At 38.8% G+C, this 22614-nt stretch overlaps 5 protein-coding genes across 16 annotated transcripts; 3 read left to right on the top strand and 2 right to left on the bottom strand.

The window, feature by feature from the left end:
- The first annotated feature begins 438 nt into the window (after positions 1 to 438).
- LOC139811359 (uncharacterized) lies at positions 439 to 5772 on the top strand. The gene is made up of 9 exons (XM_071775613.1): positions 439 to 1706; positions 2026 to 2474; positions 2541 to 2819; positions 2902 to 3088; positions 3173 to 3421; positions 3621 to 3845; positions 3931 to 4275; positions 4362 to 4522; positions 4615 to 5772. The coding sequence occupies exons 1-9, from the start codon at positions 1359 to 1361 to the stop codon at positions 4790 to 4792; spliced, it is 2421 nt and encodes an 806-aa protein (XP_071631714.1). The 5' UTR covers positions 439 to 1358; the 3' UTR covers positions 4793 to 5772.
- A 375-nt stretch (positions 5773 to 6147) lies between these two features.
- Positions 6148 to 9424, top strand: Rrp1 (Recombination repair protein 1). Of its 4 annotated transcripts, XM_071775623.1 has the most exons (9): positions 6148 to 6824; positions 7298 to 7359; positions 7639 to 7663; positions 7747 to 7962; positions 8047 to 8173; positions 8248 to 8391; positions 8572 to 8715; positions 8844 to 9024; positions 9186 to 9424. In XM_071775623.1, exons 1-9 carry the CDS (start codon positions 6747 to 6749, stop codon positions 9301 to 9303), a joined length of 1095 nt encoding a protein of 364 aa, XP_071631724.1. In that variant the 5' UTR covers positions 6148 to 6746; the 3' UTR covers positions 9304 to 9424. The 4 variants fall into 4 exon arrangements, with proteins under 4 accessions (XP_071631724.1, XP_071631725.1, XP_071631726.1 ...); XM_071775624.1 differs by lacking the exon at positions 6148 to 6824 and adding an exon at positions 6863 to 6958 and having other exon boundaries at positions 7639 to 7962; XM_071775625.1 differs by lacking the exon at positions 6148 to 6824 and adding an exon at positions 6921 to 6939 and having other exon boundaries at positions 7639 to 7962.
- Positions 9425 to 9615: 191 nt separating this feature from the next.
- Positions 9616 to 10714, bottom strand: LOC139811367 (small ribosomal subunit protein eS19A-like). Its single transcript, XM_071775631.1, has 3 exons — positions 10558 to 10714; positions 10315 to 10385; positions 9616 to 10050 (listed from the first exon to the last, which is right to left on the bottom strand). Exons 2-3 carry the CDS (start codon positions 10383 to 10385, stop codon positions 9657 to 9659), a joined length of 465 nt encoding a protein of 154 aa, XP_071631732.1. The 5' UTR covers positions 10558 to 10714; the 3' UTR covers positions 9616 to 9656.
- A 69-nt stretch (positions 10715 to 10783) lies between these two features.
- On the top strand, positions 10784 to 11900 carry LOC139811369 (uncharacterized). Its single transcript, XM_071775633.1, has 2 exons — positions 10784 to 11119; positions 11304 to 11900. Exons 1-2 carry the CDS (start codon positions 11005 to 11007, stop codon positions 11519 to 11521), a joined length of 333 nt encoding a protein of 110 aa, XP_071631734.1. The 5' UTR covers positions 10784 to 11004; the 3' UTR covers positions 11522 to 11900.
- On the bottom strand, positions 11872 to 22493 carry LOC139811360 (transmembrane protein 268). Of its 9 annotated transcripts, none has more exons than XM_071775616.1 (7): positions 22421 to 22493; positions 21887 to 22308; positions 19974 to 20581; positions 18901 to 19281; positions 18536 to 18703; positions 16196 to 16391; positions 11872 to 13080 (listed from the first exon to the last, which is right to left on the bottom strand). In XM_071775616.1, the coding sequence occupies exons 3-7, from the start codon at positions 20577 to 20579 to the stop codon at positions 12998 to 13000; spliced, it is 1434 nt and encodes a 477-aa protein (XP_071631717.1). In that variant the 5' UTR covers positions 20580 to 20581; positions 21887 to 22308; positions 22421 to 22493; the 3' UTR covers positions 11872 to 12997. The 9 variants fall into 9 exon arrangements, 8 of the variants coding, with proteins under 8 accessions (XP_071631717.1, XP_071631718.1, XP_071631720.1 ...); XM_071775617.1 differs by having other exon boundaries at positions 21887 to 22069; positions 22157 to 22429; XM_071775619.1 differs by lacking the exons at positions 21887 to 22308; positions 22421 to 22493 and adding exons at positions 13936 to 14013; positions 21539 to 21698.
- Between the last annotated feature and the right edge of the window lie 121 nt (positions 22494 to 22614).

The following is a 22614-nucleotide window of genomic DNA, read 5'->3' as shown; positions in this document are numbered from 1 at the left end:
TTTTATTAAAAACAGAACCTATTGTAAAAGATATAATAGTATAAGATTAAATAAAGTGTTCTTTTCTTATTGTGTCCTTTAAATCATAGCTTCGACTCTGAACAGCAATTGCTTTCAGTCGCGAAATTGAGTAAAGAAACTGAGACTGCAGTCCACTTCTCTTTCCTTCAATGAAAGAAAGAAGAAGGCTTCAAAGCATTTATTATAGCATCAAATGGACTGCAGCCTGAATGAAGCTGCAAGAGATCTTCAACAACTGCATCGGCCATCTTGAGTAAGGCTGAAAGCAAAATTTTCAGAGAAGGCTGAAGGTGCGAACGCTGGGGAAACTCTAATCTCTAATGACGAAACGACAACGAAATCTTGAGACTATTGATATTTAACGCGAGGAAGATGAGTAAGCAGACAGATTCCTGGAAGTAGTTGGCCGTCACCCCGTCGGAACAGCCGAGATCTCGGATTTCAGAAGAAGACAACCGGATGAAGGTCATATCCTAGGTCTAAGGTGGTGGCTGCTAGCTTTCTGGCGAGAGGATCAGAGAGAATCGCACGGAGGATCTCGCCTGTCGTCTCGCTTGTCGTCGTTGACGTCACGATCCTAAAACGGCTGTCGCGAGAAGGTGTCCCATTTCTCGCTTATCCGCAGACGGCGACGGCGGCTCCGAGCTCCGATTCGAGCAGGCTCGGGGCCCGAGCAACAGCAACGCCGAAGAGAGAGAGAGAGAGAGAGAAAGAGAGAGAAGGGAGGAAGGAGTGGAAGAGGCTGAGGAGAGCTGGCGAAGCCGAAGCGAAGAGTGGCCGAGTCAGCCGAGTGGCGAGTGGCGTCCGCATACTCCGCATGACGCATGGCGAGGAGGAGCCCTGATGCGAACGGCCCCGCGCGAGAGTCTCGCGAGCGCTAGGACGACGCCAGCACGACCTTGCCTTCTTCCTCGCCTTCGTGGGGCGGGATGTCCACGGGACGTCGGTGAACGGCGAGCGAGCGTGCGCGCGCTCCTCCACGCGCGTGGAACCGGTTCGGGTTCGCGCAGCTCCGTTGCTCCGTTGCGTTCACTGGCGTTCACCGAGGAGGCGAGAAGGCTGAGCGAAGAAGGAAGGTGAAAGCGAAGTAGCCGCTAGCCGCTCGATTCCTCGGACCAGGTGCCAGGTGCGCGCGTGCTCCTCGCGTTTCTTCCCGCGCGAACGTCGCCACTCGCCAGGGCATGCCCGCGCGAGCGCGCCCCCCGTCCCCCCCGGCCGTCATGCCAGCGTCGCGCACGGCGCGGTTCGTCGGCTAACCTCCAATTCGCGGATCGCGGAGTCTCGGGGTCTCCGACGGGGAACGGCGTGGCTCCTGAGCTCCTCACCTTCCCTTCGCGATGAACGTGAATTTCTACACGATGGCCGCGGGCAGCAAGTGGGACAGGGTCTGCCGATTGTGCTCGGAGGAGAGGAACGAGATGCTGCCCATCTTCGGCGACGAGGGTATGCAGCGCAGGGTGGTGGAGAAGCTGCGCGCCTGCCTGCCCGTGCTCGTGTACAAGACCGATCCACTGCCGAAGCAGATCTGCCAGTTCTGCGCGGCCAGGTTGGACGACGCGTACGAGTTCAGGCAGTACTGCCTGAACGTCTACAGGGGCATGCAGGCCGTCTTGCTGAGGCACAAGCAAACGGAGTCCGCCCAGATATACCTCGACGCGATGAAGAACTCGTCGGATCCTTGCCAGGTTCGTCAAACTATAATCTGTCCCAGTCAACACAGAAGATAAATTACTTTATGTTATAATTTTGCAACAAACTAAATGTGATATAATAGCACATGTTTTTTTGTATTATATATTCTCGTTTTAACACTGGCGTCCTGCCTTTATTTGCCTTACAATTTGATAGCACATGTTGCACCAAAATTATAACATTGATATAATGTAACTGTGATGCTCTGTATTGACTGGGATCTTCGGAGAGATAATCGCAAATGTTTTATTGCAAAGAGAATCAATTTGCAGAGCAGATGCCTTCTTTAACCGTTGCTATTTCAAACGCCAGGTACAGCTCTGCAAGGAGAAGTCTAGAGCTCCGCCGCCGTTAGTTCCTTTGTCAGCTACCCTGCCCTTCGACGACTCGGCGACACCGATCAATCAGGTTATCCAGGATGCCTGCATGGAGACCTTGTCCGAATTGCCATGCGAGGTGGAGATCAAGGAGATGAATATGGACCCAATTTTGAGTGCCGAAACCGCCTTTAGTGAGACGTTGAACAAGAAGCGCAAACTGTCGGAGATGTTTGGCATGGATATACAAATAAAAGCGGAGTCCGATATGGAAGGAGCGAGAGCTCCCAAATTGGACTATCAAGTCAAAAAGGAAGAGAAACGAACGAGTATTCTGGAACAGGTACTGACCGGCAGTCTGACGATGAACAATCATCAGCAACTGCAGTCCGTAACGAAGTTAACTTCCGAATGGTGGTGTGCACCTTGCAACAGTTATTACAGGTACGTGCTCTGTAACAACGCTCTCGTCGTGGATTCGCTTGGTAACAAAAATTTATAAATTTCCAGAACGAAGGACAGTCTAATGAAGCACATGCAGTTGCACTGTCCGCGTGTGTATACCTGTAGAAAGTGCTCCGCATCCTTCGAGTCTGTCGAATTCTTAGCGAAACACGAAGCCAGTAACCATTTGAAGGTCGAGCTGGATTTCACGGGGAACTTGAATGATTGTGATCAGTGCGAGCGGCAGTTCGTACGTTGGGAAATGCTGAAGCAGCACAGATTGCGCGATCACCTGGCCGAGTCGACCGAGATCGGAAGTAACACCTGGTGTTCATTATGCAATAGGTAATTTGCGACTTTAAGAGATACATTCGTCTCTCACAGGCTGCTTCTCTCAATATTTTAAACATATATTCGTGTTTTTTAGATTTTTCCCTACAGTAGAATCTTATCAAAGTCACGTTCAGTTACATCAAACAAACTCGATAGTGACGCAGAAATTGCCATCTTCGGAATCCATAGTGACAAAAATAGCGGAACGACCGAGAGAGATTAAACGAGATGATCAGTACTACGAAAACGTGAAATCTCTCAGGTGTCCTACTTGCGGGAAGGTAATGAAATCGCAATTAGATTTTTATATGGAAGTCCTACGTGTTTCACATGCTTTATGATTTTTGTATTGTCTACTATTACAGAGATGTACCCAGCAGAGCGCATTGTCGAATCACATGCGCACTCATGAACCGAAGAAGCACAAATGCAACATTTGCGGCCGGTCGTTCGGACTTCTTATACGCCTGGCTGGACACAAAATAGCCGAGCATAATGAACAACCACTAATGACACCGACCTTGTCGGCAGTCGAGCAAGAGGAGGCCTTAAACGCTGAGAGGGAAGCGAGAGAAGCAAGGGAAGCTCGCGGTGCCAAAAAATCTTACTCCGAGGTTCGTTCAATCTCTCTCCTCTTCGTGATTAGAGATTATTGTTTGCTTGGATCAATACTCTAATTTATAGATTTTTTTTTATTTATTACCTTGAATTTATTTATATTTATTTCTGAGTACTCGCGTTTCAGACATTGAACTTGTCGTTACGATACTTTTAATTCCTGATTTAAGTTACGATCACTTTTTTTATTCACAGGTAATGGAGAGGAACGACGTCCCGGTAGACGATGAATCTCTAACGAAACGTATTTCTAGTGGACATAAAAACGTGGCGAGATGCGGCATTTGCTCACAATGGTTCAGCGACCACACGACAATGTTAACGCACCTGCAGACGCACTCGGACAATTCCCACAAAAGTTACATGTGTCATGTATGTAAAAAATCGTTTAAGGAACAGTCGCAGCTATCAAAGCACGAGGTAAGACTTCCGGCAAAACTATTGTTACGTATTATTATCCATTGTCGTTGCATTTTTTAAACACGAGCTACCTCCTGATCGGTAGGCTTGTCATAAACGCCTAACGCTCGATAATGCCTCACTGTACACATCCGCTGTTTGCAACAAATCATTCATGGATAAGGCGCATCAAAAGACGCACACGGTGGATAAAACCTATCACTGTGCGAAGTGTAATAAAATCTTTTTCAAAGAAGTTACGCTGCTCGCCCACCAATGCACGGGCGGAGCACTGCTTGGAAAGAAAGTCGCCGTGAAGTCTCGGCAGAAGACGCCGTCTCACGTTGCCAACAAGACGTACAAGTGCTCCAAATGTGACGCGACTTTCATGAGCTCGCAGTCGCGAAACGCACACTTGAAAATGCACGCCGAGTACATGCGCGGCAGTACGGTACGTAACGGATAACACCGCACGACTCTAACCGCACATTATTCGCGATAACGGCATATATTATGTGGCAACGTTATGTTTTACAGACGCAGACACCCGAGATTAAAGTTGTAGCGGATGACGAACCGATGCCAAAATTGCGTCCGGAGACGCTGGAATACGTGTCTCCTATCGAGCCAAAGGTTGAAATTAACGAGCAGAGTATCCCCCCACCTCTTAAACGGACTCTCATTAAAACCGTCAACGGGTAAAGAGATGTTTCAAACTTGGAAAAATGTTGTGTGTTATTCTGAAAAGTCTAATTCTGTGCGACATACTTATTATTATTTTTTTTTTAAGGTATCGGTGCGGTGTATGCCAGTCACCGTTCGTGTTGAGGGATCTAGCCGTGGCGCATTTGAGATCCGCACATCCCGTGATGCCATATCAGTGCCCTTATTGCAAGAAACGCTTCACGACGCAGTACACGTTTACCCATCATATCAAGACGGAGCATCCCGACGCATCCGAGAAATGAAGATCGTTTGGATCACGCTGGAAGAAATGGACAGATCGAAATTATATCACAGCATGTGCCTCGTATTATGTGTGAGAGAGTTCTGTTTATACATTATTCAGGGAAACGAATGAGGCGTACATAGATACGGCCCGTTCTACGTCGATTTCCGATTGTTAATTGGCCTTGAGGATTTTTCTATTACATAACTGCAGACGTACAACGTTAAAGTGTTTGTTACGCGAGGCTATTGATATTAGTACTTACACTGAACGTGCCTGTACAAGTGCTTTGTTTTACAACAATTATACGAACAATCCGCGACAGATTTTCAACGAAATCTTGCTTGGAAAGAAACAGTCCCCCCAAGTCCCAGAGCGATGATAAAACGAATGTCGAGCGCGAAGATTGAAACATTCGGTCACGGTCACGTGAATCTTAGCGGCGAAACCTATCGGTGATAGAAATTCGATCGCGCAATTTGTACCATATGATTTGTATTTTAGATTTAACTGTGTATATTTCAATCGTGACGTTATACAATGTAATTACAGTAAATACATCAGGAGCCCTGAAATCTCGATTTACTCCAGAAACGTTACTACAAATGACAAATGACATATTCGATTTCACAGTGTCATTATAAGTTATTTTGCGTTCTTATGGTTCCTCGATATCATCAACGGCGCGACATCAGGGAGTAATATCGAGAATTCCAGGATATTTAATTCGCGTTAAGATACATTCCCTTTTAAGCGAACGTTTCGTGCATCCATGTTTACGTCCTATTTCGTGTTTACGGTTTTCATCGTTGCGATTGCCTTACGATGCAACGCCAAAGTCTCTCTTCGAGGATACCGAAGACCGCCGTCGTCGCGATCGACAAGCGAAGAGCCGGCCGTTTCTGACGCGACGGCGACGTCGTGTAATTTAAGTGTACAATCTTTATAAGTTTATTTTATATATACTTGATTTACAATAAACTATTACTGAAAATATTAGAGATCCAGACCCGGAAAGTATTCTCATGCGATTATTCAGTACGCCGTACATGAAAGTCTTGGATTAATTGAAGCGCGCGCGACGTTTATTTAACTTTGAACATGCCTAGTTATTCATATCCAACTGGCAATCGATTGTATATGTTCATAATCTGTAAATCAATTTACGATGGTTTTCCTACGCCTTTCGCGAATAATGACGCTAACGAGATAGAATGAATTAGATACATCTCATAGCTATAATAACGGGTGGAAAGTATGTCTAACAAATTAATAACATGCCAGATAATCATTACTATGTCGCAATAATAGTTCTAAAATAACTATTCAAATCTTCCGAAAAGGTAACTCGACAATAACATTCCCATTCCTATGAATCTCCTGTAAAATATATGAATGTTATATTTCAAAGAAAATTCGTAAGCACTTGCGTCATTCGATCATTTACTTAGCTCTACAAAATGCTACCTGCAACATTTCTATTTATCTTAGATGAAATTGTGAGAGGAAGTCGAATTCGTACTACCGATGGCAACGAAATGATATCCGCAGAGTTCAGTTTATAGCATCTTGCAACTTGATTCATATAAGCTGCAGTTAATTATCTTGTTGAATAATTGATATAAAAAAAAACCTAAATATTAAATGAAATGTAGAAGAAAACAAAGTATGAGATATAAAAAGAAATAAAAAAAAGATTAGTAGCATCAGGAAGTAATGTTTTGTATCATGTAGTGATGTAATCACACTTTTTGTTGACAATGTTGTTTACTGCAGTGCAGTTTACATACACAAAAAGAGACACGAATACTAATAAAGAGCAAAGGTGTTATTTTTCCAATACAAGTATCTCTTTCCATCTTCGGGGTCGTGAACGGTTGTCAGCAACAGCTGAAAATCAGTTTTCCAAGAGGGGAGTTTGGAACCCCCCTGTACCCTGTACCCCCGCCTAGTGCTGGACTACTGGATGCTGGATGGCACTAAATTTTAAGTTGTGGAGGCTGAGTCGCGTCGTTGCGTCCCTTCCGGTCACACGTACGGGAATTATTCAGGTCTGTAAAAAAAGAAGTATCACGTAAATTAGCGAGCTAGCGTTGTCCACTCGTCCCACGTCGTCCTTTCGATCGCGATTCGGTCAGGTTGCGAGCCGGAAGACCGGGAGAATCGGTTAGGACGGTTAGACCCGGTTAGACGCCACGACTAGGCTATGTGTTTGTATTTATCGATCGGGGACAGACAATGAAATCTTTTATAACTGTGATGTTACCTGTGACGCAGTAACGATTTCACGTTTATTATTTCCGGCGACGAAGCCAAGAGCTCCGGAAATTGAACTTTCAGTTATACAAATCGTACTGACGTGTTTATTTGACATTGTTGTGAATAACTGATAAATATATACATCATTGGGATGTTCCACTTGCAATATTGATTTTATCGGGTTTTGAAAGATTATTTAGTAGCGTTGATAGAATTCGACAGCCATTAAACACTAATACTGTTTGTATCGTTGTGTCTTCCTTAGTATTCTCTCTTCGCAAAGAGCAGGGCCTCAGCATGCCACGAAAGCGTCTTAATAAAGCAAAGGTATGTACACATGATTAATTATGTACTCTACAAGCGTATAAGCAAATGTTGCATTTAATATTTTTGTATGTGAGTTTGATAATGTACAATTGAATCTTTTAATTACAAACTTATTAAAGTATAAAAAATATTCTCTTGTATAGCGTGACATAATTGATATTATCTAAAAAAAAAAAAATGTACGTTTAATTGTCCATCAGATAGTTATGTCGCTTGCATTCGTAGTTTTGTACATTAAGTAGCAGGCTGTACATATATCGGTTTTTTCCTTGAATTTAGGTTGATTCTCCCAAAGCTAAACCTGGTAAGAAAACAGAAAAATTAAATGAAAATGGAGCTTCAGTTAAAAAACGTGCGAATGATACAAACGATGAACCTACCCCAAAGAGGCTGAAAACCGATTCGAAGGGATTAAAAAGCGCCGACAAAGGTGATTCATCTACCGCGAAGAAGGCGAAGAATGAACCCAAGCAGATGCTAAATAAAACGGATACGAACTTGGATGAGATAGATTTTGGATGTACGAAGTTAAACGAGGAAGGAAAGAAGTATAATCTGAAGATCTGTACTTGGAATGTTTCTGGGGTCCGGGCTGTTATCAAAGTACATTTACTGTTAAAATACATCTTTTTGTGAATTAATGTATTGTACTTGTAACGATCCTTCTGTATTTATGTGTTTAATCAGAAACATGGAGCTGACTATATTGTAAAAGAAGATCCAGATATAATTGCTTTGCAAGAAACCAAATGCGACAAGGATAAGATGCCAGATGAAGTCAAATTGTCAGGATATCATCACTATTTTCTTGACAGTAAGATATATTTTTTAAAAAACTTGTGCTGCGCGCATACGCAAATCACGTGATTAATAAATGTGCTTTGATAGGTAAAAAATCAGGTTATTGTGGAGTCGCTTTGTTTAGCAAGGAAAAGCCGATTTCTGTGAAATACGGTTTAAATGATTCTACCTTTGACAGCGAAGGCAGAATGATCACGGCGGAGTTCCCAGAGTTTTTTGTGATTAATGTTTGTAAGTTACACCTTAATAGGTCTCTGAAGATAAACTCCTTAATATCCTATAATCATAAAAATTGAACTATACCTACATGCAACTCAATATATTACATGATACCTTCTCTATAATGCAATATCTCTAATTTGGCCAAAAAAATATTACTTCAATATTTAATAATAGAACATAATGTAACAGATGTGCCAAATGCCGGACAGAAGTTGGTGACATTACCAAAAAGATTGGAATGGAATAAAGCATTCAAGAAATGGATTGAGGAATTAGATCAAAAGAAGCCTGTTATCATATGCGGCGACATGAATGTAGCTCATCAAGAAATTGGTAGAGTATCAGTGTCAGATTCATTTCACTTTAATTTTTTAAACATGAAGTATCAGTAATTCGTAAATGTGAATGGAACAAAATAGAAATAGTGGAATTAACATTAACTTAATATTATTGATTTCCAGATTTAAAGAATCCCAAAACAAACAATAAAAATGCTGGTTTTACTAAAGAAGAACGAGATGATATGACCGACTTTTTAGCTGCCGGATTTGTTGATACCTTCAGATTATTATATCCCGAAACAGAGGGTGCATATACATTCTGGTCGTATTTTGCCAATTCACGCGGTAAAGATATTGGATGGTAAGTATACGAGTTATTTTTTGAAGCTCTTTCCTTTGTATAATTGTGATGTGTATACATACATATATATAATGTGTTATATAAATCGTAATGTTTTACATCATTGATTATAATTGAATAGATCTAAGAAATTATTAATAATTAAAATTTTTTATGCATAGGCGACTAGACTATTTCTTGATATCAGAACGGATCAAAAATAAAGTGTGCGATAATATTATAAGGAAGCAAGTTTATGGCAGCGATCATTGTCCTGTAATACTTTACATTAATTTGTAATTTGTAATAATAATAAACATGTAACACGTTCCATTGTATGAAAACCTCAGGGTGAAACTTTTCTCGTGTGTGAATGCAAACTTATATAAACGATTAATTACATTTTATTTTAAAAAAAGTATATGCCTTTTATTTGTGCTGTGATACTGCACGGGACATTTTTCTAAACCTGCTTGCCCTGCAATTTTTATCCAGGTAAAATACGCATCCTGACAAACTTTAACTTTTAATTCTTGGATATTATTCAATAGATTTTGTCAAAGCGATAAAATTATATGCAGTTGGGTATATCTAGTGAACAAAGTTTAGAGATTTTTTACATTTTTTTTTTATTTTATTACAGAGGAAGAATATTAAATCACAATTGCTTCTTGAAGCTTAAGCTGTTTTTTGCTCTTGGCTTTAACTTGCGCAGCGATACGATCCAGATCCCTGCGACCCTGACTGGTCAGCTTGCGTCCACCGAGAGGTGCCTTCTCAATGAGCTTCAGCTGCTCCAGGCTCTGGAGCGCTTTGCGCGCGACGCCGCCGGCCGATCGACAGAAGTGGCTGGGATGAGTGCCGTTACGTTTGCGTCCACCAAAGATCTTCGTGACCGCGCCGACTCCAATGGGACTGCGAATGTAAATGTGACGCACTAAGGCTGCACACCTTATATAGTACCAGTCGGGGTCATAGGGTGCCAACTCTTTGAATTTGGCTGTCTTTACGATGTCCACCCATTCTGGCACGCGCATCTTGCCAGTCCTAAAATTTTTACAAATATACAACGTCAAATATAACTACATATCTTGGAGCGCTGAATAAGAAATAATAAATAATAATTTTAAATGACAAAAATTAATGAAATATTAGATTATGCAAGTTTAAATTAGACATACTCGCAAGTGCGAGATGAATTAAATTAGATTCTAATTTATTCTGCTCATTTTTCTTGTTTGGAGTGCTTCCAATTTTAGGGAGTTGTATACTTATAGGTTAGATTCTAATTATTCCATTTATATTCCTTACTTTTTCAGAAAGGCTGCAAAGGCCTTCACGAATTTCTGCTGGTCCACATCTTTTAACGTTACAGACGGCATCTAGAAAGAAAATTTAAGTTAATATGACGCAATTAACGAAATAATGTACAGACGAACCACGTGGATAAGACGCAAGCAAACTAAATTCTTCTACATTAACGTTCTAAACGTTTTAATCTCATCGATGATTTTGGTAATCAATAAAAATCAAGTTATTAAACTGATTACGCACGTTTTTATGTAGATTTTCTGATTTCCTTCGCTAAATACGAAATTGTTCTATCACTTCGACCCGTGTCACTTCGGTACTGTCCTCGTCCTGCTGAGACTCCTGAGTTCTTCGCAGCTGCACTGTGTTACGCTTTCTGCACTTAAAACGAGATAAGTGTATATTTAAGACGTTGGAAAGAAAAGGAGAAAAGTGTAAAAGATTCAACAATAGAGAACAGGTCCACTGAATTGTTGCACTGTTTCTACACCACGAAGATCAACAACGTCTAACGTCTGTCTGTCTGATTGATTTTGCTTCAGTAGTTCAATCAGTTTAGTGGATATTTTCCATAGTGATACAGCAGGAACAGTTAGGAACGAACCTACAATCATCTTCATTAAATAGAACGGGATTAAAAGTAAAGGATAAAACTGGCATTTTGATCCTTGTATCATTATTGACACGATAATGTTCACCAACAAGAAAAACAGTTTGCCACCGAGGCCCCACATTCCAGACCATAAACACATGCTGGAGGACCTGGACAGAGCCGTGGTGGACGACGTAGCGTTCAAAATCATAAGTAAACATTTGCGATATTCATGTTGGGTTAGCTGTGTAAAAACACTGTATACAGTTGCTCATTTTAAAGTCTTCTCTCGTGAACACTTGACTTAGGAACCCGCGTTTAATTTCTCTTTATATTTCACATTTGATAGCCGAATCATTCGTTCATTCGTTCAATATTCTTATGAATGTAATTTCAGGTGATTTGTGCAAAAAGGAAACCTACGGTCCGACGGGTACTAACAACTCTGACGATATATACAAAAAAGTGAAAACCTATTTGAATACCAAACAGCAATTGAAGCAGCTGGAATGTACTTTGAAGAAAGAGGGACAACAAATGCTCGCAGACAATGAAGAGATAAAGAGGCTTGCGGACGATATTAGGAAGCAGGCGCAAGCCGCTCTGGTAACATAATGGGAGAAATAAATTCATATTTGCGAGGGTATGCTAGTCACATGGCGGTATTGAGTTTCAACAATTAATTTGTCATCTCGAATCGAGAAACTACGCTAAAACGATTATATAATTTATTCCACAAAATTTTGGCCATTGTCAATCTTTAGTCAATAATGTTTCTATTTGTATCTTTATCTGGAGCTCCTTAGAACTTCTGCTTATTTAAAGTAAGTAGACGAATTCATCTGTTACATAGAAAATATTTTTGAATTAATAATTCAATGTAAATTTGATTCATGTCTGTGATTTTTAAAAAAACATTCGCCAATATCTTGTATAAAGTACATTAAATAAATATATCCGTAATGTCGTGTATAATAAATATTTAATGATAAAATCTTTGTCAATAATCTTCTTATGTTCTTAACACTGATACGCGTTTGCGTACGCTCATACGTATTGGTACACTGAACAGTATATGGTTACACAGATTGATACGCTATTAAATGGTTCGTATTTCATAGAACAATTTCAACGAAATTTATGACAAGGCACAATAACAACTTAACATCTAGCACTACTTGTAGCACGATGCTACGATAATTATAATTATCACATTTATGGATAACATTTATAAAGATTTATGATTTGCTCTCGCCTCCTGCGTGTAAAAACTTACGGGTTACTCTTACATTGTATCTTTATGTATTAAAGATATGCGAAATAGCCCAATTAAAAGGAACCGTACGATAGTCCTCAGTTATTCAGAGTTATCAAAAATTGTTTTAGATAAAAATTGCACTGTATGTTTTACTTGATCGAATAACATGATAAAAAAGGTGAGAATTATACATTTTTATTGTATATTTTTTAAATGTTTTCTATAGCTCGTATTATAGTTTTCTTACGAAACGGCACACTCTTCGTTTGACATTTTTTTTATAACTCTTTGAATGAGAGAGATTATCGAGTGTTGCCTGTTAAATGTGCGGCTATCTTTACACATAATTATATTAATTCTTAATTATATACAACAAAAATATATTGGTACGATTAACGATATTTATACCTCATAATACTGTATCGTGCGCACAACTATTTCAGAAAATTATTTCATTATTTCTGCGAATAGTTTCCGAATAAGAGATCAAGCAGTTTTAACCGATAATTTAAACCACTAAAACACTGTATGCCATTGAGCAATATATTAAAGATAATATTAAAAAAATGATCAGAAGCTCAAAAACAGATTAGTTATTGCTGATATCAAAGAATATAGTTATAAAAAATATATAGGTTTATAAAATCTGATAACAATATAAACTTTCGCTTAAATAGCTATTCTAAAAAAAATGCGCCAACGAAGGTATACAATTAAAATTAACGCGCAAATAGCTTTCTTTGTACATGTAACGGTATGTCTTGTTTTATGATATATAGCTCTCTATAAATGTAAAGGAAACGATATTATATCAACACGATCTGTAAGGGAAACTAATGGGAGAAACTTGGTACCATATCAAATCGGCTCACAGGTTCACTAAGGTAGGCACACCACGTAAATCCTGGTGGATACCCTGGAAAAGTCACGTCGATAGATTAATATGTATTAATAATAACAAAGATGCAAACGCAATGCGTATCCTGACATACGGCTTTCTTCACTAAATTTATACGTATTACACATAGGCTTATATACAAAATGTATCAGTCAGACAACAAAAACGTCAATTTATAGTCAAATATATGACAGTACTTAAATTTAATTTTCTAGATATCAGGATACGCATATAACGTTTAAAATATAGAGTCGTAACATAATGGTCAATAAAGGATATTTTCAAATTAAAAAAAAATCAATTTTTAATATGTTGGTAGTATTTTTTTTATCTATACTTAAGACTCGAAAAAAATAAAATAGACATATGTGTAGAGGAGCTGAATGCTGAAACTATCAGGATGAGGCAGCTAAATAGGAGTGTTTTGTAGTGTTTTAAGTATTTTTTCCCTTTTTTATTATTTCAAACAATTATTAGATGTGCACGCAAATTCCCAAGTGATCACTGTGATCAGACATGCAAGGCAGAAAATAATTGGACATAAAATTAATGAAGTAACAATAGCAATAGAATTCTTCTTGATAATCACGCGACACGCACAAACCTTTCAGCAAATTGGATATCGTTGTGCAAGAAAAAAATTATCCATCTAGTCAAAGTGCATCTAAATTTAGAATTCAATTTTTCCCCTGGTATGTTAAGTGCAACCGAGTTTAGCAATCAATTTAGTTGTGTTAGAATTTGAAAAAAAGCGTATTATATTTACAATTGTGTTTCACGTTCTGATATTAATACAAAATTTCTTGGGTTTTATTCAATTAAAACTGTATTCACTAGTGAATGTGTTTTTTAAAACTTAATTAATGTACTTACATAATATTAGAGATTATTATTACGTGCTGATGATATGCGGATGAGGTAATATACTGAGATTCATCATCTTCCGTCCGGCTGCATGCAAGGAATCCCTCAAGATTAGTATGTTAGTTACATATTAATACATATTACACAAAAGTTAATACGAGCTCCAAGATTGCGAAGATAGAGACTACGTTTACACGGCCCGTTTTACGCCAAAGTTATAACATCGATGTTATACGTGTAAACGTAGTCAAAGATTAATGTTTAATCATCGATTTACTGTTTTCTCATAAAAATACACGGCATGTTAAAGAATAGACATATGTATATATTTTTATTCCACAACATTTTTAACAATCATATAAAAGTGCTTTACAGTTTATATATAGGAATCGGCGGTTCTGTACAATTATAATTTTGTAGTGGATTCTGCAATAAGTACTCTGTAAACACAATATAAAAGTATATTACATCTTAACTACGACTTACAGCTATGCAGATTTTAGGACGGATATAAGTGATATAACAAATTTGATGTCTCGTGTATATCTAATACATTTAAAATCGCGTGCGTGCGCGCGCGCACGACAGTGTGATGCCTACAATGTATCACTAATTTGTGTAGCAGTACTTATAACATAACTGAGTGAATCACTTTGTTGACTATTATTGAATAATAATTTCATCGTGATTAGCTGCTCTTTACAATAGTACATGTACGATTGCACTAAAGAAAATAGACCGAATATGAATAATGCTTAGCCTAAAGAAATCCCAAAATATTCTTAAAACATTAACATTAAATAATTGTTAGATTTTATTGTCTTGTGGGATTCATTTTTATGATCAAACAATACACATTTGTCGAGCTCACTCTGATATAATATCTGTATATCCCCTGTAATATACCCTGTTTTTAGTATAAATACTTTTAAAAGAATTGGTGCTTTACCTCAGACCTATGGCAAATGTAATAGACTCGAAAAAAATTTCTTTTAAAGCGGAAACAGAAACGAGATAAACACGACGAACAGTATATCGAGTACGATAGTGCAGTTCGACAGAGTGTTTAGTTCTTATCATACTATTACTCCCTGTGAAGAGGGAACTCCCAATCTTAAGTAATGATAAAATCTTTAATTAAATTATATTAGTCAGAAATAAACAAACGCAAGTTATGCGCGCCTTAGGAAAAAGACAAATAATAACGTTAACTTTCAAATTGTGGAAAACAAATTTTACCTTCTAAAATGGTGAACAATTTCGTTTACTTTAGCTCAACTTAGCTCAATGTTTCAACGCTATGCGATTTAAGATCTGAAAAGTATGATCGAGACACAATTTCTTCTTTATTTTCAGTATTCCTTAAAATTATATTTTGGAAGCTGCGAAGTATTATCACGTATTATCATATAACACATATGATACGATGTATATAATATATATATGATTTGACATGTTATTTAATGACGCGATCAAGCGTAATTGCTAATTGCGTGTGAAATTAAAAAAAAAATCGATATTGATATCTACCAATATCGTAAAAAATTTCACAAAGATTGTAGTGCAAGTAAAAGCAAAGCTAGATATAAAGACCATGATATGTGAATATATATATAAAATAATATATAGAAAGCACACATATAATGAAATTCTAAATAATAACAGATATAGTGTAAGAAACATTTTTCACGATACATTAACGTCTATCTTTAAATGCATTGTGTGAATGCATTAATTTTTCAATAAATTACCAGCACGTGGAATGTGACATAATAAAGATAGATAGTCTCAACGATCGTTTCAACAAATTTTACTCGAATAGAATATATATTTTATATTAATAAAAATATTGCACGATTATCTCGTATTTTTACGGTATGATAATTTTCGGTGCATAAATTTCCCATCCCATTAAATTGCATTCCATTACTGCTATGTAACGATAAAATAGTACAATTTAAACAAAATACTAAAACCACAAATAATTATACTGCAATACTATATCAATAACGTAATCATTCATTACGTTGCGCTTATAATCTATTAACATCGTACTTTCACAAGTATGATTGAATTAGTCATTGCGTAACAAATAACTGTACAACATTAAATCGTTTAAAGTGTCAGAGACACATCAGCGTGGTTCTTTCTCCAAAATTTTTATCGTATGATTCTAAAGTGCCCTTTTTAAAAAAAGTGATATCAGTCTCTATTGGCAGTCATCTAGTAAAGTCCGGCATTAGAAACAATTTACGTAACGTCAACTTGCCTCTCGGCTTGTGTTTAAGATGGTCCTCAATGAATTGACAAGGGCAACGGGCGGAGACACAATGGCGCGGTGAAACAGACAGACCCGTAACGCCTCTATCACGTTCCTGCGAGTCTATAACCAGATCAAGTCTGCGTCGCACGAAGTGACGTGCCCATCGAGACGCATACCTCAGCAACAGCAACTCCGCCCGTTCCTGTCAACACACACCATCATCATTCAGTAGAACCCTTCGCCTGGCGCGAAATAATAATGTGTGGTTTCTCTTCCACACACCTTTTTCTCTTTCAATTTTCTGTCAAGAAATTCTCAAATTTGTTTAAGTCAAAGTTTAAGTACAAGTTAAATGTTATATATCTTTATCATATATATAATTATTGAGAACTGATATGCATAAATAATGTCCTTCAATAGTATAGTTCGCGTAAATAATAATTGTCTAATGATATGTCTCTGACATTATAGTTGATAATAAATTTTTGTCATAAGTGTTTTGTTGTATATAAAATGCGTGTTACCAAATTATTTGTTCACCATTTTACAGGTATATTTGTCTTTCATAATATCATATATATATATATATTATATATATATGTATAATAATATATTTTATCAAGATCAAGATCGTTAAATATAATTAGGACTAAAAAGTACTGATAAAAAGAGGAGACTACTGCTAAAACATTTGTCAGAATAAATGAGAAGGCTTGATAAACACAGCCCTAAAAAGTTTTCTGAATACTGTTTGCTTCTCAAAGGAAACAATTTGCTGGAATGCTGAAATATATCCATTGCTTTCTATCTCTATGGATTATATTAAGCCACAGATCTATCTTTAATTTTAACGTTAAATGTGGTGGCATGTGATCTTTACATAAATTTTTATCTTATATAAGTAAAACGTGTGTATAAACACCACATTTAGCGTTAAACGGAATGTAAATACGAGTCTTGATCTGAAAACGAAAAACGATTCTGCTCTATTCTCCATATAGCTCCATAATTATATTAATCTCAATCTTTGAGTCAGATTGCTACTTATCATGTAGGTACTAGTTAGTTTTGATATTTCTGGATAAAATGTTAAGTACATTCAAAATATTTTAAAATTAAACGCATATAAATGATATAAAATCAATAAACGTAATTCCTAAAATAATATAACAAATACAATAATAAGAAACAATGATCAAGATGTAGAATAACTACATCACTATGCTCGTAAGCATATTAAAAATTAGTTTCAATAAAATTTATAATAAAATTTTTTTAAAATTTTTATAGCACGCAACAAATGTCTAATTTAAATTAAAAAGCTGCTCATATATTGTGCGTTTTAGCTCATTTTTATATCAATAAAAAGATGGCCACTTTTATGTTAAACACAAAATTAATCTTAAACAAAAGATTACGACTTAAGTTATTTGCAAATCGATAAAAGTATATAGCAGTTTTCTTTGGAAGCTATTTATATTTATAGTGATGCGCATTCGAGAGAATTCAATTCCTCTCCTTGAATCTCAAGAATTCAATAAAACCTTCGTGCACGAGCAATTGTGAAACCGCATGTATATCTTTTTTATAAGCAGCATTGAACAATCGTATCTCTCAAATGCCTCTGTCTCTAAGAAAGCTACTCCATCTAGGACAAAAGTCTCTGCCCTGAACGCGTGGCTTATTACGTAACCATTCCTCTATATATTGACAAGGACACAGAGCAGACGCTAAATGACGCGGCGAAGAAGGATTTCCACCCTCCTCGTCAACTGTCCAATCCAAACGTCGACGCAAGTAATCCTTCGCCCAACGTTGCACGTAACGGCAGAATACTTGTTCATTTTTACCCTGGTAGTTTAATGCAATGCACAATAAAAACATTTAATATAACTTATTGCAGTCAGTAACGTCGAATCTCGCGCGTAAGCCGAATTTATATAGCACGTTAGGCTCATATATTGAAGAGCTAAGGGTGTTTCCAATGTCACGAATAAAAATTCTTTTTATCTACATTCTGTACTTATATTTAAAACAAAACAAGTATATGTTTACACTCTTTGGAAGAAGACAGAAAAACACTAATGTAGCCAACTAAAAAGAACGGAAGTAAAGCTGCAACTTTTTGCCTTATTTCACATATTGTCACATTGATTTATAATGAAGGAATAGCGTTTTTATATTTAGCTCTTCAATATTTAGCCCAATTAATAAAATATTCAAAATATTAACGCACAACAAAATAATTTGATAAAAAAATTTTTGTTAATTGAAATAAAATCAAAAGCATATACGAAATATAAAAAGTAATTTAGCCAAAAAAATTAGTAAGATCATGCGATTTACCTGTTTACGAGAGATTCTTGTAGTGGTGCTGCCTTGTATAACAATGTCACTGTCATCGATGTCCATACGCTGTTGTAATTCTCGTTGTCGACTTAAATCGCTTGCATCATCGCCACCAATTACTCTACCTTCGCGTTCTTCCCGTTCTATTACTTCCTGTAGCTTTTTCTGTAGTCACAAAATGAGCCATTATATTAGTTTCTTACGGATACATACATGTGTAAATAGTTAAAAATTATAATACAGGAAAATAGCGTTACTTCGTGTTCACGTGAATATTTTTTAACTCAAATATTCTTTTATGTCAAATTTTATATTAAAAAATGAACTATATTGAATTATACCCCGATAAAAGCTTCACTTACAACGCAATCTGTAGTATCAAAGTATATAAAACACAGGTTGACTTTATGGCAGGATATCTTCCCTCTGTCGTCCAATCCCAGCAATATTTTATGCCTTAATAAATGTTTGTTAACTTGAGCCATACATTTCTCAAGGTTGTGATTGAGCTTTATCTTGATGAACATGCAGAAGAATATTGCGGCTGCATTCAGGACTAACCACATAACACCGAGTCCGAACAAAGTGAGGCCAGTCACACCGGAGAACAATAGACCAAGCAGCACAACGAAGGCGGTAAATATCCAAAGGACGAGAATCCTCTTGTAGCAAATGTTATACATATTGAAGCGTACATCGTTCACAAGTAACTCCATTATGTGAACGTAATCTTCCACTGTAAGCTGCAATACATCTATTTCATTAAACTGCTGATCACTTTATTCCTTTAGAAAGCATAAAAGAAAGTGCGCGAGCTAATATTTCTATATTAAATATTTTAATATTTCAAACTGCATCTTATAATTTGTACATACGTAGAGTATGATAAAAGTGGATCGAAGATCTACTAAATCTATCCCATCAAATTCATAAATATGTATACAATGTTATTATACGCTTAAATATGATAGGTGAGAGAATTTTATATTAATAAAAATAAAATTATGACATATATTAAAGTAATATCATGTAATAAGTTGCTAAATACATTGATGCTGAAGCAATCGCGTTTGACGCTTGTCAAACAAAAGTTCTGGAGTTTGATTATCGAAAATGTCGCCCCGCATACTCAAAAAATACACACGACACTAGGAATTTCGAGTGAAAAAACATTCGAGTTCACCGTGATGAAAACAAAATATCCGAAACATAAAATTAATCCCAATATAATTAAAGATAAACAAATCGCTATCTCTAAAAGGAAAGAAAACAACAATAAATTGTTCTAAATCAAAGTTCGATGCTCCGTAGAGGATAAGAAGCTCACAACCCTTCTCATAAAAATCGCAATTATACCGAGATTACGAGGTCAAGCCCCGACTCGGGCCGTAGCGCCATCGAAGGGGGAAAATAGATATGATAAATTTATACGTACGGTTAATCCCTGCGCCATCAATTCCTCCGGCACCAATTCCGGCCTGAATCTGGCCGGGGTGATCCACGGCCACCTAGTATTCACTGGCAGGAGAGTAACGATGGTGTCGCCGTTGGCGAAACCCTGTCTGATGTTTCCGATCGACGTACTGATAACGTTGCTCGGCGCGTTTCTCCCGTTGGACACGTCCCGCAGATCGATGGTCTTCAGAGAGGCGCTCTTGGCCTCCGTCGACGCTCGAACGTCGGACGGCAACTTGAGATCCGGCGTCTCGGACGTGATGGAACGACTTAAACCTGATCTATCTAAGTTAATCTGGACGGATTCGGTTGCTATCACAGCACCTCTATACTCATTGGTTCTCTTATCGTTAATATCAGGCGGGTCGATGCTCTTGCCGATTTTGTCGACCTGCACGGTAACTGACTCGGGCTTTATCACGGCGGGTGCGCTACTGTTGGTGGCTTTTCTCTCGGCGCCGGCGGTAGCCACCTTCGAATCTGCCTCCTCCTCAAATTGGACCCACGTCCTCGTCTCCGCGGCCACGCCAGAGGAATTTGCTGCCGCCAGTGCCGACGCATTGTCAGTTGTATCTTCGGAACTCATGACTGCGGAAAATAATGTGCATATAAGAATTTCAGGGATAATTATTTGTTTATATTACATTATGGAATAGATTTATCAATTTTAATCCTTAAATGCGCAATTTTTAGTATATATGCAAAGCGTCTTGTCGATGCTCCGTGTACTCTGTTCGAATTGAAACCACGCGGCTTTGCATGTAAAGGGCCTTCTCTGCATGTACTTCATCGATCGTCCACTAGGACAAAAAGGATAAGAAAGGGCTGCAAGAGTTAAAAAGGTTCAAATTAGTAAAGAAGAATCTTTTAAATATTTCTTAGGATTCCTTAATCAGTCCTGATTTATATAAAATTTAAAAGAACAAAAAATTGCACATTTAAGGATTAAATATATTATTTACAGAATGTAAGAACAGCAAGTATGTATAAACAGCGCGAAAATATTGACGGAGATGAATCGCGATCGTAGATACGGTCTGATAAAGGCCGACGTTTCGTACTCTCAATTTTCAGGCTCGTCAGCTAATTAGCGGCGCGCTTAATCGGCACTCATCGGCGCTCGTCGGCACGCGCGCACCGCCTATTTAGCTCGACTAAAAGGGAGTGTCCCCGGAACGTGAACATGGAACCCGCGACTCCCGCGAGACGCGAGACTGTCATTTTCACGTGGAGCGTTCCGGCCGCGGGAATGACGACGAGGAATCCGATCGCGCGATCGCCGTCGAGTGGTCGCGCGGCGGCGGATCCTCACTCCCGGAAGTCCCGGCTCGATCGGGCGTCGTCCTCACGGGCGCGGGGGCGATCGCCCCGGACGTTCCACGCGCGAGACTCGGACGGACCTCCGTCCGGCGGGCGGCGCGGACCGTCCGCGTCTTCGACGCGAACGAGATAACGGAGGGAGAGAGCGCGCGGAATTCGCGGAACGACGAAAGAGGAGAGAAACGAAATCCGGTGCGCGTCCATCCACGCACGCGGACAACGTACCTGCTGCGATGCGGCCTGTCTCATGCCCGTGCGAGCCGTAGAGGTGCGCTGTGCGCGACGAATCACGAAATCAAGGTGCGCGACATCGGGGTACGGGAACGACGGCTGGGCGCGATGCCGCGATGGACGGTTGGGGGAGGAGGGAGCGGGTGGGCGGGGGAGGGGGAGAGAGGGACGTCGGCGATGTAACGCGCGCGATAGAGGGGGGGCGGCGGGTAGGGAGAAGGAGGCGCGACACGAAACGCGGCAGCGCACACACGTGCCTATATACGCGCGCGGCCCGTGCACGCACACCTGCGCGCGATTCGCACCGCGCGAAAAAATTCCACTTGAGTTAAATCTACTTACGAATTATATGAAACTTGACGAATTTTAGCGTCCTCGAGCCCTCTCCGCGCGACTGTCAGCGGATGAAATCCGAAGGAAGGCTCTCGCCGGGGGCACGTCTGTTTATTATCGTCGCACCTGTGTGTCTGCGATTGCAGCTATATTTGCATTCTGATTACACACTCGTTACGTATCTAGTCGGAGCTGCATATCAATACATAACAGGATTATTTGCATCTGATTATGCGCTTCGAAATTATACGTTTCTCTCTGGTACTGCTGACATGTTACCTCTATACCTGTTCATCCTATTACGTTCGTCGAATTAGTCGAGGGATATTATTGTGTGGCTCTCAAATGAATGTATAGCGATTAATGTGAAAATACAGAGCAGATGGAGTAGAGCTGGTTAATTTCGTTAATCTGAATTTCCCGATTACCTGCTGAAATTACAATTTGAATGGAAGAATATTAGAGACGGGAATCCAGGTCGACACCTAAAGAAATGGCGCCAGCGCTTTATCGGCGAACACCTGATAACTTATTATCAAGTACCTGCGTCAAGTCTGTTCGTTTTTATTGCACTTCATCTATCCAAACCTCGCACTGTCGTTTGTTTCGTTCGCTATATAAAGGCTGTGTTGCATTTTCCGACGCGCCGCCTGAGAAAGTGCAACTCAACTACGTCGTATCGCTCGGTAACCGCACATGGTTTGCGTCCATGCTAATGGTTCGTGTCCGAACTAGCC

The sequence above is a fragment of the Temnothorax longispinosus genome, chromosome 4 (assembly GCF_030848805.1).
Source record: "Temnothorax longispinosus isolate EJ_2023e chromosome 4, Tlon_JGU_v1, whole genome shotgun sequence".
NCBI lineage: Eukaryota > Metazoa > Arthropoda > Insecta > Hymenoptera > Formicidae > Temnothorax > Temnothorax longispinosus.
Note: the sequence above shows the minus strand (reverse complement) of the source record. Positions and strands in the feature narration are given on the sequence as shown.

What these genes read in the sequence shown, in the direction of transcription:
- LOC139811359 (XM_071775613.1), top strand. Translation starts at nt 1,359, where the DNA reads ATGAACGTGAATTTCTACACGATGGCCGCGGGCAGCAAGTGGGACAGG. An exon ending in CCTTGCAACAGTTATTACAG is followed by an intron (nt 2,475 to 2,540) that starts GTACGTGCTCTG and finishes ATAAATTTCCAG; the next exon opens with AACGAAGGACAGTCTAATGA. An exon ending in CTCATTAAAACCGTCAACGG is followed by an intron (nt 4,523 to 4,614) that starts GTAAAGAGATGT and finishes TTTTTTTTTAAG; the next exon opens with GTATCGGTGCGGTGTATGCC.
- Rrp1 (XM_071775622.1), top strand. An exon ending in GGGTCCGGGCTGTTATCAAA is followed by an intron (nt 7,963 to 8,046) that starts GTACATTTACTG and finishes GTGTTTAATCAG; the next exon opens with AAACATGGAGCTGACTATAT. An exon ending in GTTTTTTGTGATTAATGTTT is followed by an intron (nt 8,392 to 8,571) that starts GTAAGTTACACC and finishes ATAATGTAACAG; the next exon opens with ATGTGCCAAATGCCGGACAG.
- LOC139811367 (XM_071775631.1), bottom strand. Translation starts at nt 10,385, where the DNA reads ATGCCGTCTGTAACGTTAAAAGATGTGGACCAGCAGAAATTCGTGAAG. An exon ending in TTTGCAGCCTTTCTGAAAAA is followed by an intron (nt 10,051 to 10,314) that starts GTAAGGAATATA and finishes TAAAAATTTTAG; the next exon opens with GACTGGCAAGATGCGCGTGC.
- LOC139811369 (XM_071775633.1), top strand. Translation starts at nt 11,005, where the DNA reads ATGTTCACCAACAAGAAAAACAGTTTGCCACCGAGGCCCCACATTCCA. An exon ending in CGTAGCGTTCAAAATCATAA is followed by an intron (nt 11,120 to 11,303) that starts GTAAACATTTGC and finishes ATGTAATTTCAG; the next exon opens with GTGATTTGTGCAAAAAGGAA.
- LOC139811360 (XM_071775616.1), bottom strand. Translation starts at nt 20,579, where the DNA reads ATGAGTTCCGAAGATACAACTGACAATGCGTCGGCACTGGCGGCAGCA. An exon ending in TTGATACTACAGATTGCGTT is followed by an intron (nt 18,704 to 18,900) that starts GTAAGTGAAGCT and finishes TTGTGACTACAG; the next exon opens with AAAAAGCTACAGGAAGTAAT. An exon ending in TCTTAAACACAAGCCGAGAG is followed by an intron (nt 13,081 to 16,195) that starts GCAAGTTGACGT and finishes TGACTTTTCCAG; the next exon opens with GGTATCCACCAGGATTTACG.